Source organism: Budorcas taxicolor, chromosome 3, assembly GCF_023091745.1.
Source record: "Budorcas taxicolor isolate Tak-1 chromosome 3, Takin1.1, whole genome shotgun sequence".
In the NCBI taxonomy this organism is placed as follows: domain Eukaryota; kingdom Metazoa; phylum Chordata; class Mammalia; order Artiodactyla; family Bovidae; genus Budorcas; species Budorcas taxicolor.
Window position 1 is genome coordinate 99,193,993 of NC_068912.1, and position 13,177 is coordinate 99,207,169.

General features: G+C 41.4%; 1 protein-coding gene across 1 annotated transcript in view; it reads right to left on the bottom strand.

The window, feature by feature from the left end:
- The window catches only part of LOC128045296 (cytochrome P450 4X1), a 50,558-nt gene that overhangs the window by 19,544 nt on the left and 17,837 nt on the right, over nucleotides 1-13,177 (bottom strand). The window contains exons 2-6 of the mRNA XM_052637793.1: nucleotides 8,970-9,111; nucleotides 7,724-7,768; nucleotides 6,156-6,283; nucleotides 1,586-1,713; nucleotides 1,348-1,502 (exon numbers count right to left, since the gene is read on the bottom strand). Of these exons, the coding sequence (XP_052493753.1) occupies nucleotides 1,348-1,502; nucleotides 1,586-1,713; nucleotides 6,156-6,283; nucleotides 7,724-7,768; nucleotides 8,970-9,111 (598 nt within the window). The remainder of the gene's footprint in view (nucleotides 1-1,347; nucleotides 1,503-1,585; nucleotides 1,714-6,155; nucleotides 6,284-7,723; nucleotides 7,769-8,969; nucleotides 9,112-13,177) is intronic.

The window sequence follows — 13,177 nt, forward strand, 5'->3', positions numbered from 1 at the left end:
GCAATAGCAAGAGAATGTGAATAATTGTTTTCACTAAGTTCTGTGTAGATGCCTACAAATCCACTCCTGTTTCCTCTAATATTTAAATAGTAATATTTTTGGTGTGGGCCATGATACAAACAGGTTTGATAACTACTGTTATACCGAAAGCCCATTGTATTTAGATGATTTCTAATCTGCTTATCTGTATGTTCTTATAATATCTATATTTGTGTGTCTCCATTTGTATGCATGTGTAGGTGTGTCTTGCAAGTTTCTTGGAACAAATGTATTTTATATTTAACATTTATTCAGTTCCAGGGACTGTCTTAAGTGCTTTACATATATTAACATATTTAATCATCATCACAAAGCAATAAGATATGTTTTTTTAATCTTCATTTTACAGGTAACCCTGAGACAGAACAGTAACTTGCCCAAAGTCATACTGCTACTCAGTGGTGGAGCTGAGGAAGGATTAGTTAATGGCCTGATAAATATTCTCTGTTTTGGTGTTCATGAAAAGTAGTGTTGAATTGCTTAAAAACTTAATTATTTCAACTTTTGTTTATGTTTTGCTAAAACTACTTATTTTCGAATGAAGCTTCTTTTCTTTTATTTTTTTATTGGGGTTAGAATACTTAACAAGATCTACCTAAAGTGCACAATATTGTTCACTATAGGTTCTATGTTGTACAGCAGATCTTTAGAACTTATTCATCTTGCATAACTACTTTATACCCATTGAACAGTCCCCCAGGGGGTCCTTTTTTTGAATGTATGTCCATGTTTACTCTGTTCCTCCATTTATTCCTATGTTGCCTGAATATTTTTAGCTTGTCATTACCATCACAATCACTATGCAAAAAGCCATGCCAGGTATGCTATAAAATGTTAAGTGCCCACTTGCTATGTTATATTTGTATTAATAAAAACTGCATATAATAAAAATGGTGTAATACATAGAAAGGGCTTCTCTTGTGGCTCAGCTGGTAAAGAATCTGCCCGCAATGTGGGAGACCTGGGTTCAATCCCTGAGTTGGGAAGATCCCCTGGAGAAGGGAAAGGCTACCCACTCCAGTATTCTGGCCTGGAGAATTCCTGTACTGTATAATTCATGAGGTGGCAAAGAGTCGGACACAACTGAGTGACTTCCACTTTCACCTATATAGAAAAATTCAGATAAGACTATTACTGTGGATGTAGCAAACTCTTCTATAGGAATTATTTCATTTGAGCAGTGTTCCTATAAAAGCTCCATTAAGAACAAGAATTCTTTCTCTTTTCACACTGAGACTTGTTCCTCTAGAGAGACAGAATACAACTATGACAGTGTATGGACTTGGACAATCCAAACTCGAGAAATACCTGTATGCTGATGCAATATCTCGTTTATCTCCCGCAAGCGGTGGCCCAGAGGGCTTAATTTGAAAATTAGGTCACAGTGATAAAAGTAATTGTACACACGTTGTATAAGGATATTGCTGCCTTCACTTGTTGCTTTTATATAATAATCATGGGAGCTAGAAGAGGGAGTGGAGATAGTATGTAAATAAATGGCTTAAATAATGCAAAAGAGGTTTTTTTTTCCCCTCCTGTAACTGACCTGTCTGTTTGGCAGTTGGTTTCCCAGCTGAAAATACATTTCATGAGTACGTCCAGGGTCATCAAGTCGATGTGCTCATAGACATCCAGAAGTGCATCCTGAGAGCCACAAATCTTCTCCCACTTATCCTGGCACAGGAGGTCAAGATCAACATCATCATCATCATCAAAATGCTTTTATCTGAAAGTTCCTCCCTGATGCTTCTCTTACCATGTGACAGAGACAATTCTGACTTAGCAGGGGTCAAAGGTCATATAAGTAAATGTTAACCCGAAATAGCTGCCCCTTATTTCACCAGTAAAATGGGTTTATTTAGGCACAGCAAAGAATTGAAATTCAGGACATGCAATCACAGTGCATGCGTGCTTAGTTGTGTCCAACTCTTTGTGACCCCTTGGACTGTAGCCCACCAGGGTCCTCTGTCCATGAGATTTCCCAGGCAAGAATACTGGAGTGGGTTGCCATTTCCTCCTCCAGGGGATCTTCCTGACTTCAGGGATCAAACCAACATCTCCTGTATCTCTTGCATTGTAGATAGATTCTTTGCCATTGAGTCACCTGGGCAAGTCAGGAGAACAAAGGACAGGAACAATTATAGAGGAGAAGGAGGACTTGGGGGAGCTGTTATAAACAGAGTCCATTGAAGGAAACTGGGAGATTAGATTGCAGTGGTTTTTCATTGTCCAAGTTGTGATAGTCTCATTAACTGGGCTGTTGCAGGTAAGGAGAAATTCTTCTTTTCTTTTGCTGGATAGTAAAGTAGTAACCTTCTTCCTGTTGGACATGCAGAGGTAGGTAGGTTTCTTCCAATTGGATCTGCAGTTGACCTCTAGTAGTAGGACTTGAGAGCTCCCCTTCTGGCTTCCTGACTCCATTTTAAATGAGATTTCTGTTTACTAATTTTCACATAAATAAGCCAAGTGCTTACTCGGCATGAGTAAGGGAAAAACGCACCCAACTAAATGAGAAAAATCATGGAACAAACCAGGTATCTGGTAAATGGCTGAGGTAAGCATTTTTTGGCCTTCCAATTATTATCACAACTCTTGTTTTAGAACAGATCAGGGTTCCAGTAAAACAGATAATCTCACACAAACCCATAATTACAAGGGTTCTCCCCAGGGTTTCCTCCTTCTTCAGTCCCCAGATTGCTAGATACCCCACCTATCACTACTCTCAACCACTATAGCTACACTTAAACATAAACTTGGAATTAAAAATAATTTTTTTTGATTTAGAAGTCAGGAAAAGAAATAAGTAGTGACTAGGAGCAGTGAATAGGAGCAGCTGCTGGGAGGTGGCTCTCAGCCAAGCACTGCCTGTGTCTATTCTACTTCCTCCCCTAAATGACCCACTTCCACTACCCAAGACATTTTGTGCCTTAAACTGTGACAAAGTTCCCTGCTGAAAATGTATTAATCATAATAAGCATTCTTTGTGTAAAAAATACAAATAAATCTACATGTTTTAAGTTTCAGTTCAGTTCAGTTTGGTCACTCAGTCGTGTCTGACTCCTTGCGACCCCATGAATCACAGCACGCCAAGCCTCCCTGTCCATCACCAACTCCTGGAGTTCACTCAGGCTCACGTCCATCGAGTCAGTGATGCCATCCAGCCATCACATCCTCGGTCATCCCCTTCTCCTCCTGCCCCCAATCTCTCCCAGCATCAGAGTCTTTTCCAATGAGTCAACTCTTTGCATGATGTGGCCAAAGTACTGGAGTTTCAGCTTCAGCATCAGTCCTTCCAAAGAACACCCAGGACTAATCTCCTTCAGAATGGACTGGTTGGATCTCCTTGCAGTCCAAGGGACTCTCAAGAGTCTTCTCCAACACCACAGTTCAAAAGCATCAATTCTTTGGCGCTCAGCCATCTTCACAGTCCAGCTCTCACATCCATACATGACCACTGGAAAAACCATAGCCTTGACTAGACGGACCTTAGTCAGCAAAGTAATGTCTCTGCTTTTGAATATGCTGTCTAGGTTGGTCATAACTTTCCTTCCAAGGAGTAAGCGTCTTTTAATTTCATGGCTGCAGTCACCATCTACAGTGATTTTGGAGCCCCCCAAAATAAAGCCAGCCACTGTTTCCACTGTTTCCCCATCTATTTCCCATGAAGTGATGGGACCAGATGCCATGATCTTCATTTTCTGAATGTTGAGTTTTAAGCCAACTTTTTCACTCTCCTCTTTCACTTTCATCAAGAGGCTTTTTAGTTCCTCTTCACTTTCTGCCATAAGGGTGGTGTCATCTGCATATCTGAGGTTATTGATATTTCTCTCAGCAATCTTCATTCCAGCTTGTGTTTCTTCCAGTCCAGCGTTTCTCATGATGTACTCTGCATAGAAGTTAAATAAGCAGGGTGACAATATACAGCCTTGACGTACTCCTTTTCCTATTTGAAACCAGTCTGTTGTTCCACGTCTAGTTCTAACTGTTGCTTCCTGACCTGCATACAGGTTTCTCAAGAGATCTGGTATTTCCATCTCTTTCAGAATTTTCCACAGTTTATTGTGATCCACACAGTCAAAGGCTTTGGCATAGTCAATAAAGCAGAAATAGATGTTTTTCTGGAACTCTCTTGCTTTTTCCATGATCCAGCGGATGTTGGCCATTTGATCTCTGGTTCCTCTGCCTTTTCTCAAACCAGCTTGAACATCAGGAAGTTCACGGTTCACATATTGCTGAAGTCTGGCTTGGAGAATTTTAAGCATTACTTTACTAGCATGTGAGATGAGTGCAATTGTGCAGTAGTTTGAGCATTCTTTGGCATTGCCTTTCTTTGGGACTGGAATGAAAACTGACCTTTTCCAGTCCTGAGGCCACTGCTGAGTTTTCCAAATTTGCTGGCATATTGAGTGCAGCACTTTCACAATATCATCTTTCAGGATTTGAAACAGCTCAACTGGAATTCCATCACCTCCACTAGCTTTGTTCATAGTGACGCTTTTAAGTTTAGATCAAGCTATATTTGTTGAGCACCTATGCCTACAGCTGGATGTTAAGGATTTGGAGGCCACAGAAAAAAAGGCAAAGAAATTGAAAGAAATCTTTTACCCAAGTGTCAACTGTTTAGTCAGTTGCTTTCATCCTGACGGCTTCCCAGGTGGCACTAGTGGTAAAGAATACATCTGCCAATGCAGGAGACGCAAGAGAAATGGATTTGATCCCTGGGGTGGGAAGATTCACTGGAGTAGGAAACGGCAACCCTTTCCAGGATTCTTACCTGGAAAAGTCCATGGACAGAGAAGCCTGGTGGGTTACAGTCCAGGGGGCTGCAAAGAGTCGGACATGGCTGAGGATTATGTAAGTTTTACCGAGTACAAAAAGTGAGTTTGCTAATACAATATTGTTAATCAATTATATTTCAATGAAAATTCTATAAAAATAAATAAAATAAAATGAAACCTACAGGAATACCAAAAAAATGGAGTCTAGAAGAAATGAGAACAAAAGAGGCTCTCCAGAGACACTTTGCAACAAAGCAGGGGAGGAGCTGTAAGAGGAGTCTTGGGAAAATACGCAACTGAGAAGCAAGAAAATAGAAATGGTTCATCAGACTGTTGATAAACTCAAATATCACCATAGGCTGATTTGCAATTGTGCATAAAACTGCACAGCACCAGACTTGGAAAGCATGCCCTCTCTAGCCTGTACTTCTAGGTTTCTGCCTTAAGAAAGCACAATGAACATTTTAGTCACAATCCCAGTCAATTTCAGGTTAAATCTGCTTTTGTGAGCTTGGCTGAGGACCCAGCCAACCAGGTAGTAACAGTGGTTCTCTCTTGGGAAAGGGGATGGGTTTGCAGATGTAGGTGGACAGCAACTTTGGCTCTGTTTGTGGTGTTTGAAGCGTTATAATGAAACTGTATTAATGAATTACTTGTCTTATTTTCAAGTGTGTACAATTTAAAAATCAAAAATATGCCATGTACAAGTGGAATTTTGGACTAGAACTCATTTATAAATCAGGGACCACCCACAGGAATATTCTGCAACATCCTTCTGCCCCTTTGGACGAGCACAGGTCAGCTCCTAATGATACTCCACTACCTGCAAGAGGAAACTCACATCTTCGACTTCAATGTAGACACATTCTTTTTAGGTCCTTTATGGCCTTCAGGCAAGTCTATTCCAACCTTCAAACTTTTACTCCTTCTAACTCATTGTGCCTAAAATGCCCTCATCCATATTATCCACATATTCAAGTCCAGCTCATATTTCATAGTAAATTTGAGTCTCCTCTGAATCTGAAGCTATTATAGCTGCTTCTAGTTTCCTTACTTGTCACCACAACACTTATCATCTGAGTCTTACCACTTGGTATTTGGTTTACTGCCATAAGATCTCAAAATATACCTAAGATGGATGACCAGATCTCCTTTTTTTATCATCCAAAGAACGATAGCAAAGGCTTACATGGACTCTCATTGCTTGGTGGGTACTTGTACATTGGTTAGTTTCTAGAAATCATCCTCATTTGACTTTCACTACCCACTAAACAGATATCTGATACATTCGCTGTAGCGTTTTGCAACACACCAGAGCACTTTCATCCCTTTACTAACCAGCATGATGTTCACGGATTGAGCCATCACCTCGACGAACGATTTCAAGGTATTAAAATGGAATCCAGGAGTTAGTAGGCGACGGTGCTGAGACCATTTGGGTCCATCCAAATTCACTAGTCCTTTTCCTTGAGAAATTAAAGGCACAAAACCACATGCCATGTTATTAGGTGAGATGGGGAAGGACAGGTGAGCAACACAGACATCATGGAGTTACTGTTGGTGCATAGACAGTGGTGACATGGTGGAATGTCAAAGTAGTGCTTGTACATTAAGGATGAAGTGAGTTTTGATGCTTATACCTGGGATGGATTTAGCACTGTTAGAAAGACCTTGAGTTTTGAAGCTGGATAAGCATGCTAACCCTGAAATCACCAGTTACTACCTGGTAGTAATTAAGTTATGTAACCTCCCTGGAGTTTGCTTTTCTCAATGAGAAACTGTGATAATAAATACGTACTTCACTGGGTCACTGTGCAGATTAAAATGAAGGCATATACATAAGGCGCCTAGCTTGGTCCCAGCAAAGGCACAACAAATATTTATCTCCTATCAAAACCAATCCATAAACTGCTGTCTGAACACCAAATTCATAAGCAACTAGATAAGAGGTTTAAGTCTGTCTTTGGCTACCCTTTCCTTCAGTGTTAGTCTGTGCTTCACACCTGTAAGTGATACAAAGTGAAAAGACTCATCAAACCTAAGGACTCATAATCTTCTGTTACCAGAGAGGTAAAGATTTGGCTTTTAAAGAACCTTAAAGTTTATTAACATCTAATTGCCATATTCATTGAGTGCTTATAACAGGCCAGGCTTTCGATAGATACATGCTCCAACGCTGATACAATGCCAGCTATTACACTAAAATGGCTAAAATGAAAATATGTGTTTCATTCAATCCTCACAATAGCCCAGAGATGTTATTCTCATCTTTATTTTCAAAGATGAGAAAACAGAGGCTTAGAGAAATTAGATGACTTCTCCAAGATCACTCAACTAGTTAGTGGGGATAGGGAAAGGGCAGGATTCAAATTCAAGAAGTTCTGAATCCAAAACCTATATTCTTTCATTTAATTCCTTCCTTGTCTAACATAAAGGCCAATTATATAACTAAAAAGCTTAATTTGTAATTAGGCTTGGAATTTGTAATTAAGCATGGAATATTTTCAAACTGTAGTTTGAAGCAAAACTTTACTGATTTGCATATGGAAATACAGAAACTCCAGAAAGAAAAGGAAAGATCCAAGAAAACAAGAGAGAAGAAAGAATAAAATAAAGAATGTGGATGGTAAGGCTGCAGTTTTAAAGACAAGAGATGGGACAGATTTACAGACAGGCTGTCTTGCAAATGAGACTTTGGCAGAGAAATTGACAAGGAGGGTTCCTAGGAAGTTCCACTGTGCTGACCTTAGGACTTCCTCTTGACCTTCCCCCTAGAAAACTCCTAGTATAGATGTACCATATTCTCCATGCTTTTGAACTCTAATTTGAGTTTCCTTGGCAAGCTCTACTATCCAAATGGGGCTTCAAGAAAGAGTGGGTCACCTCCTTCATTTGCACATACATACCAACAGTTGGAATAATGAACCTATACAGGAATTTGGACTTGGGATCTGCAGAGTCAAGCAGAAGAAACAAAAGACAACATTAGAGGAAAATCACCAAAGTTGGGGATGGTTCTCTTCATTTGCCTAAACTAACCACAAACAGTGAGCAAAAGGGAGCCCGGGGCTCACTCCCTACAGCCCTTGGCTTTATTGGCTTAGGAAGCTGACAACAGCAGCTCCAGGAGGCAGACAGGTACACAAATCCAGATTCTTTCCTTGTTTCCACTTCCTCCAGCAGAAACAGATCGCCCAAAGGTTGCAAAGTGTCCAGGACAGGAGTTGGGACAATATATCACATCTTTTTTGGAAAGCAAATTAACTATTAGAGCCGAGACCTGCAGAACCTGGAGAAGGAGAACCCTGAAAGGGTTCCTGAACTCTAACATGAGGGTGTTTTACAGCTCTTGTCCTTTACAAGATGAATATGAGACAAATCAGAGCTGTGAGACTGGGAGACATGGAGGCTTTCAGGGAAAGTCTGCTTTTGTAAGGTTTTACTAAGAGTAAGGGAGGTAATGGGGCTTCCCAGGTGGTGCTAGTGGTAAAGAACACACCTGGCAATGTAGGAGACTTAAGAGACATGGGTTCAATCCCTGGGTCGGGAAGATCCCCTGGAGAAGAACATGGCAACCCACTCTAGCATTCTTTCCTGGAGAATCCCATGGACAGAAGAGCCTGGCAGGCTACAGTCCATGGGGTTGCAAAGAGTCGGACATGACTGAAGCGACTTAGCGCATGCATGCACACAAGGGAGGTAATAGCACAAAGAAGCTGAGCCTATCATTAACGTTACAAAGTTGGGAGAGCAAAAACTGGACATTTGAATTTTGTGGTATGAGATAATCTACCCTGGGAACATTTCTCTTGAAGACTTTATACTCGAGAAAGGGGCTGAGGTGGGGAGTATTACTGATGCTGAAGTCACAAAACCAAGAGAGGAAAGGAAGGCCCTGGAGATCCAATGGAACCTTCTAGGTTCAAGATACACTGCCCTAAAATGGTCCAGGGAAGTCTGAACAAGACAAGTGACTAGGGGGACGTGGGAATCCCCTTCAGGATTGGTGGGAAACCTCTCCACCCTTCCACCAGTGTCTCTTAAAGGCCCAATACCAATCTTTGCTTCAGAATCCCTTTAGAATCCTTCCTGTGGGTTGTGTCATATCACTTCTAGGAGGATTAGGATCCTGAGATTCATCTCTTTTCTTACCTGTTCTGCTCAGAAATGTCTTTGCATAGTCTGGATCATAGATATAGAAAAATACCGCAAAGGGCCCAACCCAGCGAGGAAAGGCACAAGGGTATTTTTCTACAATCTTCTCAAGGTTCTCCATTTTACCATCTTTAAATAACTGCAATGAACAAGTGAAAGAAATGAAAGAAGTCAGCCAGTCTGGACTCATCCCCCTCTATAGACACAAGTTGAACTCAGGTCCTGGATGAGGTCCCACAGGTAGAGGGGCTTGACCCTTTTTCTGGAAGTGAGTGAACACACTTTCCTTGGGATTTCTAAGCCTAGAGTATAATTTTCTAACCAAATAGTATATTCATCTTTTCAATATAATATGTTGTATCACCAGACAATGTTCCTGTTGAATGATACATATTGTGAACTGTTTCCCCAAGTGAGAAGGTGCAGTGAATAGAGTCACGCACTCTGCCTCACCTGCCAGCGTCACACACTTAGATTAGAAGTGGAGTCCGGAAGCTGAAAAAAATGTTTTTAGGTGGGAAGGAAAAAACATTAGTAGATTGAACATGACCCACCATCCAGCTCACCATTCCGTTTCTATAAATACTGATGACTGATTTTTTTATCATGACTTAATAGTAAATGCTCTCTAAAAATCTGCCAATTCCATCTGCAAAGAAAGCCCAATTCTTTTCCCTTGTAATAGTAGAAGGTGCAATTATATAGGTGTGTAAATCTTGCTTCTGCTGCTGCTGCTAAGTTGCTTCAGTCGTGTCCAACTCTGTGCGACCCCACAGACGGCAGCCCACCAGGCTCCCGCATCCCTGGGATTCTCCAGGCAAGAACACTGGAGTGAGTGGCCATTTCTTTCTCCATGCATGAACGTGAAAAGTGAAAGTGAAGTTGCTCAGTCGTGTCTGACTTAGCGACCCTATGGACTGCAGCCTACCAGTCCATGGGATTTGCCAGGCAAGAGTACTGGAGTGGGTTGCCATTGCCCTCTCCGGTATAAATCTTGAAGTAAGGTCAAAAACAAAACTCTCAGCTTCCAACATTTATACATTAAAGTACAAATACTGCCATCAGAGATGAACTTTTTGCCTTGATAAGCAGATTACTATGGCTCATTTAAATAGTTACTTCCCTGGTGGCTCAGACAGTAAAGAGCCTGTCTACAATGTGGGAGACCTGGGTTTGATCCCTGGGTCGGGAAGATTCCCTGGAGAAGGAAACGGCAACCCACTCCAGTACTCTTGCCTAGAAAATCCCATGGACAGAGGAGCTTGGTGCAGGCTACTGTCCACGGGGTCGCAAAGAGTTGGGCATGACTGAGCGACTTCACTCCACTTCACTTCTGAGGTAGGAAGGTAGGTGGGCCTTGGGCTGAGCCACTGGAGCTTGTCTCCAGCTGACATTTCAGAGAAAAGACAGGGGCAGAGAGGAGCTGAGCTCTGCTGGAACAAAAAGATAAGATGACAACATATTTTTGGAATCAAGAAGATCTTCTAGACCACACATGTGCAGAAAAGATCCTCAGGGGTCAGGGAAGGGAGGAGGCACCAATCCATAACATGTCTTGCCAACCTCGCAGAGACTCTTACGTGAATCCATCTTGGCTAAAAGATATGCATGCACATCCGAAGGACCCTGAATCAGACCAGATATGAGCAACAAGCAAGATGATTGGCCAGAGGAAACCTGGAAAATCCACCCCCTCATATAAGCAATTTAAGTCACCCCCAAAGCACGACTCTCTGAGCCCACCCATGTGTTCTTTTCACATGTATTCTGCTTCTAATAAATGCTTTACCCACCATACTATCTTTTGTTCTTTGACGAATTCTTTTTTCAAGGAAGACAAGCAGTGAGGTCCCATTTTAAGCCCACTGGCCCTCAGGGTCTAGTGGTTAAGGATTCAACACTCTAACCACCACGACCCAGATTCGATTCCTGGCCAAGGATCTAGGATCCTGCTTCAAGCTACTGTACCCCAAAGCCCCCCAAATCACTTCTAAATCACTGACAATAAGATCCATTTACATCTGCTTGTTGTATAAAGTGTGAGGGTAGAGAGGAACCTCTGTGTGTGTCTGGATGTGCCTAGCTATGCATTTGAGCACAATTGTGAGGGGCCTGACTTGCAAAGAAATCTTTAAAAATTTTTTTAAAAATTTATGTATTTATCTAAGATTTTGGCTGTGCTGGGTCTTTATGGCTATGTCCAAGATTTCTCTAGTTGTGGAGAGCAGGGGCTACTCTTCGTTGCAGTGTGCAGGCTTCTCATTATGGTGCTGTTGCTTCTCTTGTTGCAGAGCAGGGGCTCTAGGGTGTGTGGGCTTCAGTGGTGGTGGTACACAGGCTTAGTTAGCCCTCAGTATGTGGATCATCCTAGAGGAGGGACTAGGACTGAGTCCTTTCTCTGCATTGTGTCCCCTGCATTGACAGGTAGACTCTTAACCATCCTACCACCAGGGAAGTCCTGTAAAGAAATCTTAAAGTTGGCAAGTTCTTTCTTATGTGACCAATCAGAATTTGCTGTGTGATTGTGATAAGGTGGAAAACTTCAGCTCCCAGTTTCCTGTTATCAGCTAGTAGCTCTAACCCATGAAATATTCCCTGGATACTTTAGGGCCCCGAAAACATTTGAGACTCCTGAAATCTAGTTCCTGAAATATTGCAGACTCTATTTTGCTAACATTCCCACAATCAAGCCAGTGATAAGAGTCCACTGACAGTGCAAATTGTGTTTCCTAACAATGTAAATATTTAGTCATTTGCAAACAATAAACAGATAAGTATTTATTAAGTGCCTGTTATATGTGCCAGGTCATAGAGATGCAGAGAAATATAAAACAGCCAAGTTCTTTGCCCTGGTGGAAATTGCAACTTAATATGAGGATTATTTTTTTATATTTGAAATTGTCATGGACATCCTCAGCCATAAGCTTTCTGGTTGCACTTTTAGTAACTCTTGTCTGGAAAAAAAGGAAAGAAAGCTATTGTGAATTCTGTAATATATGAATTTATATTTCTTCATCCACAAATCTAAACACATTTGAATTTATGTATCATATGTATTTAGGAAAGATGCTCAGAAATATTAAAAAAAAAGAGCTTAGTTCCTTGAGATATAGTAATAGCTAACAGTTACCAAGCACTATGATGAGCCAGGTGCTGCTGTCAACAGAAAAAAAAAAAATGCACAGCCTGAAATTTGAGAATTATGTTTTATATGGTGGACAAAACTGAGGACTTAAGCCCAGGATGCAGCCTCTCAGATAGCTCTGAGAGACTGCTCTGAAGAGGTGAAGGAGAAGTCAGGATATATAGGAGTTTTTGCAACCAAGACCAGGTTGTCAAAACTTCAAAAGATTACTGTTAATTAAATAAAGCCAGAAGGGATTTAGTGCTTTTCTATGCTTTATATTCTTTACTCTTTACATCAGGAACCCTAAAAAGCAGATACAATTGCAATCCCATTTTGCAGATGAGGAAATTGAGCCTTAGAGAAGTTAAGTAATCTCTTCTAGATTGTGTAAGAAATGGAACTTGTGTGGTCCATTTTCAGAACCAAGTAGCTGGCCTTGGGTGGAAAATTATTAACAAACAGTTTTCCACTCAGAGCTAGCTAGTTTTGTCCTGAAAATTACTGGCAAGCTAGTCTTGCCTAACAGCTTACACCTGAAGAGTCCCTAAGCTAACAGGATGTCTGGGAAGGGATAAACAAAAATCCTTGTTGAGAACTGTGGACTTAGGATAGGAAGGGAGAAGAAAGAATACCCTATGAGACTTGGGCAATTCCAAGAAGACTGTAACCGCATCAGTTCAGTTCAGTTCAGTTCAGTTGCACAGTCTCACCTAATGAGGAACCAGGGAGGGATCTGCGAGGCAGGGAATAAGTGCTTGCTGTAACTGTCCTGGGTGTGCCTGCCCATCAGACACCTGATCTTGCAAGACTATCATTGTAAGTCTTGCTTTCACTGTGCTTCGTGTCTCTGAGTCCATCCCTTGGTTTTGGGCTGGTTGAGTGTGTTTCTCACAGATTGTATAGCCAGCCACTAGTAGTAAGGATTCAAACATTCATTGAACTATGGAGCCCAAGAACTACTTAGTTACACAGACTTTCCCTGAATTACATATAAAGATACACACATACCCACCCACATAAGCACTAGGTCCTCCACACTGACTGGGATACACTGGTCTACTGAATAAATGTCAGTCTA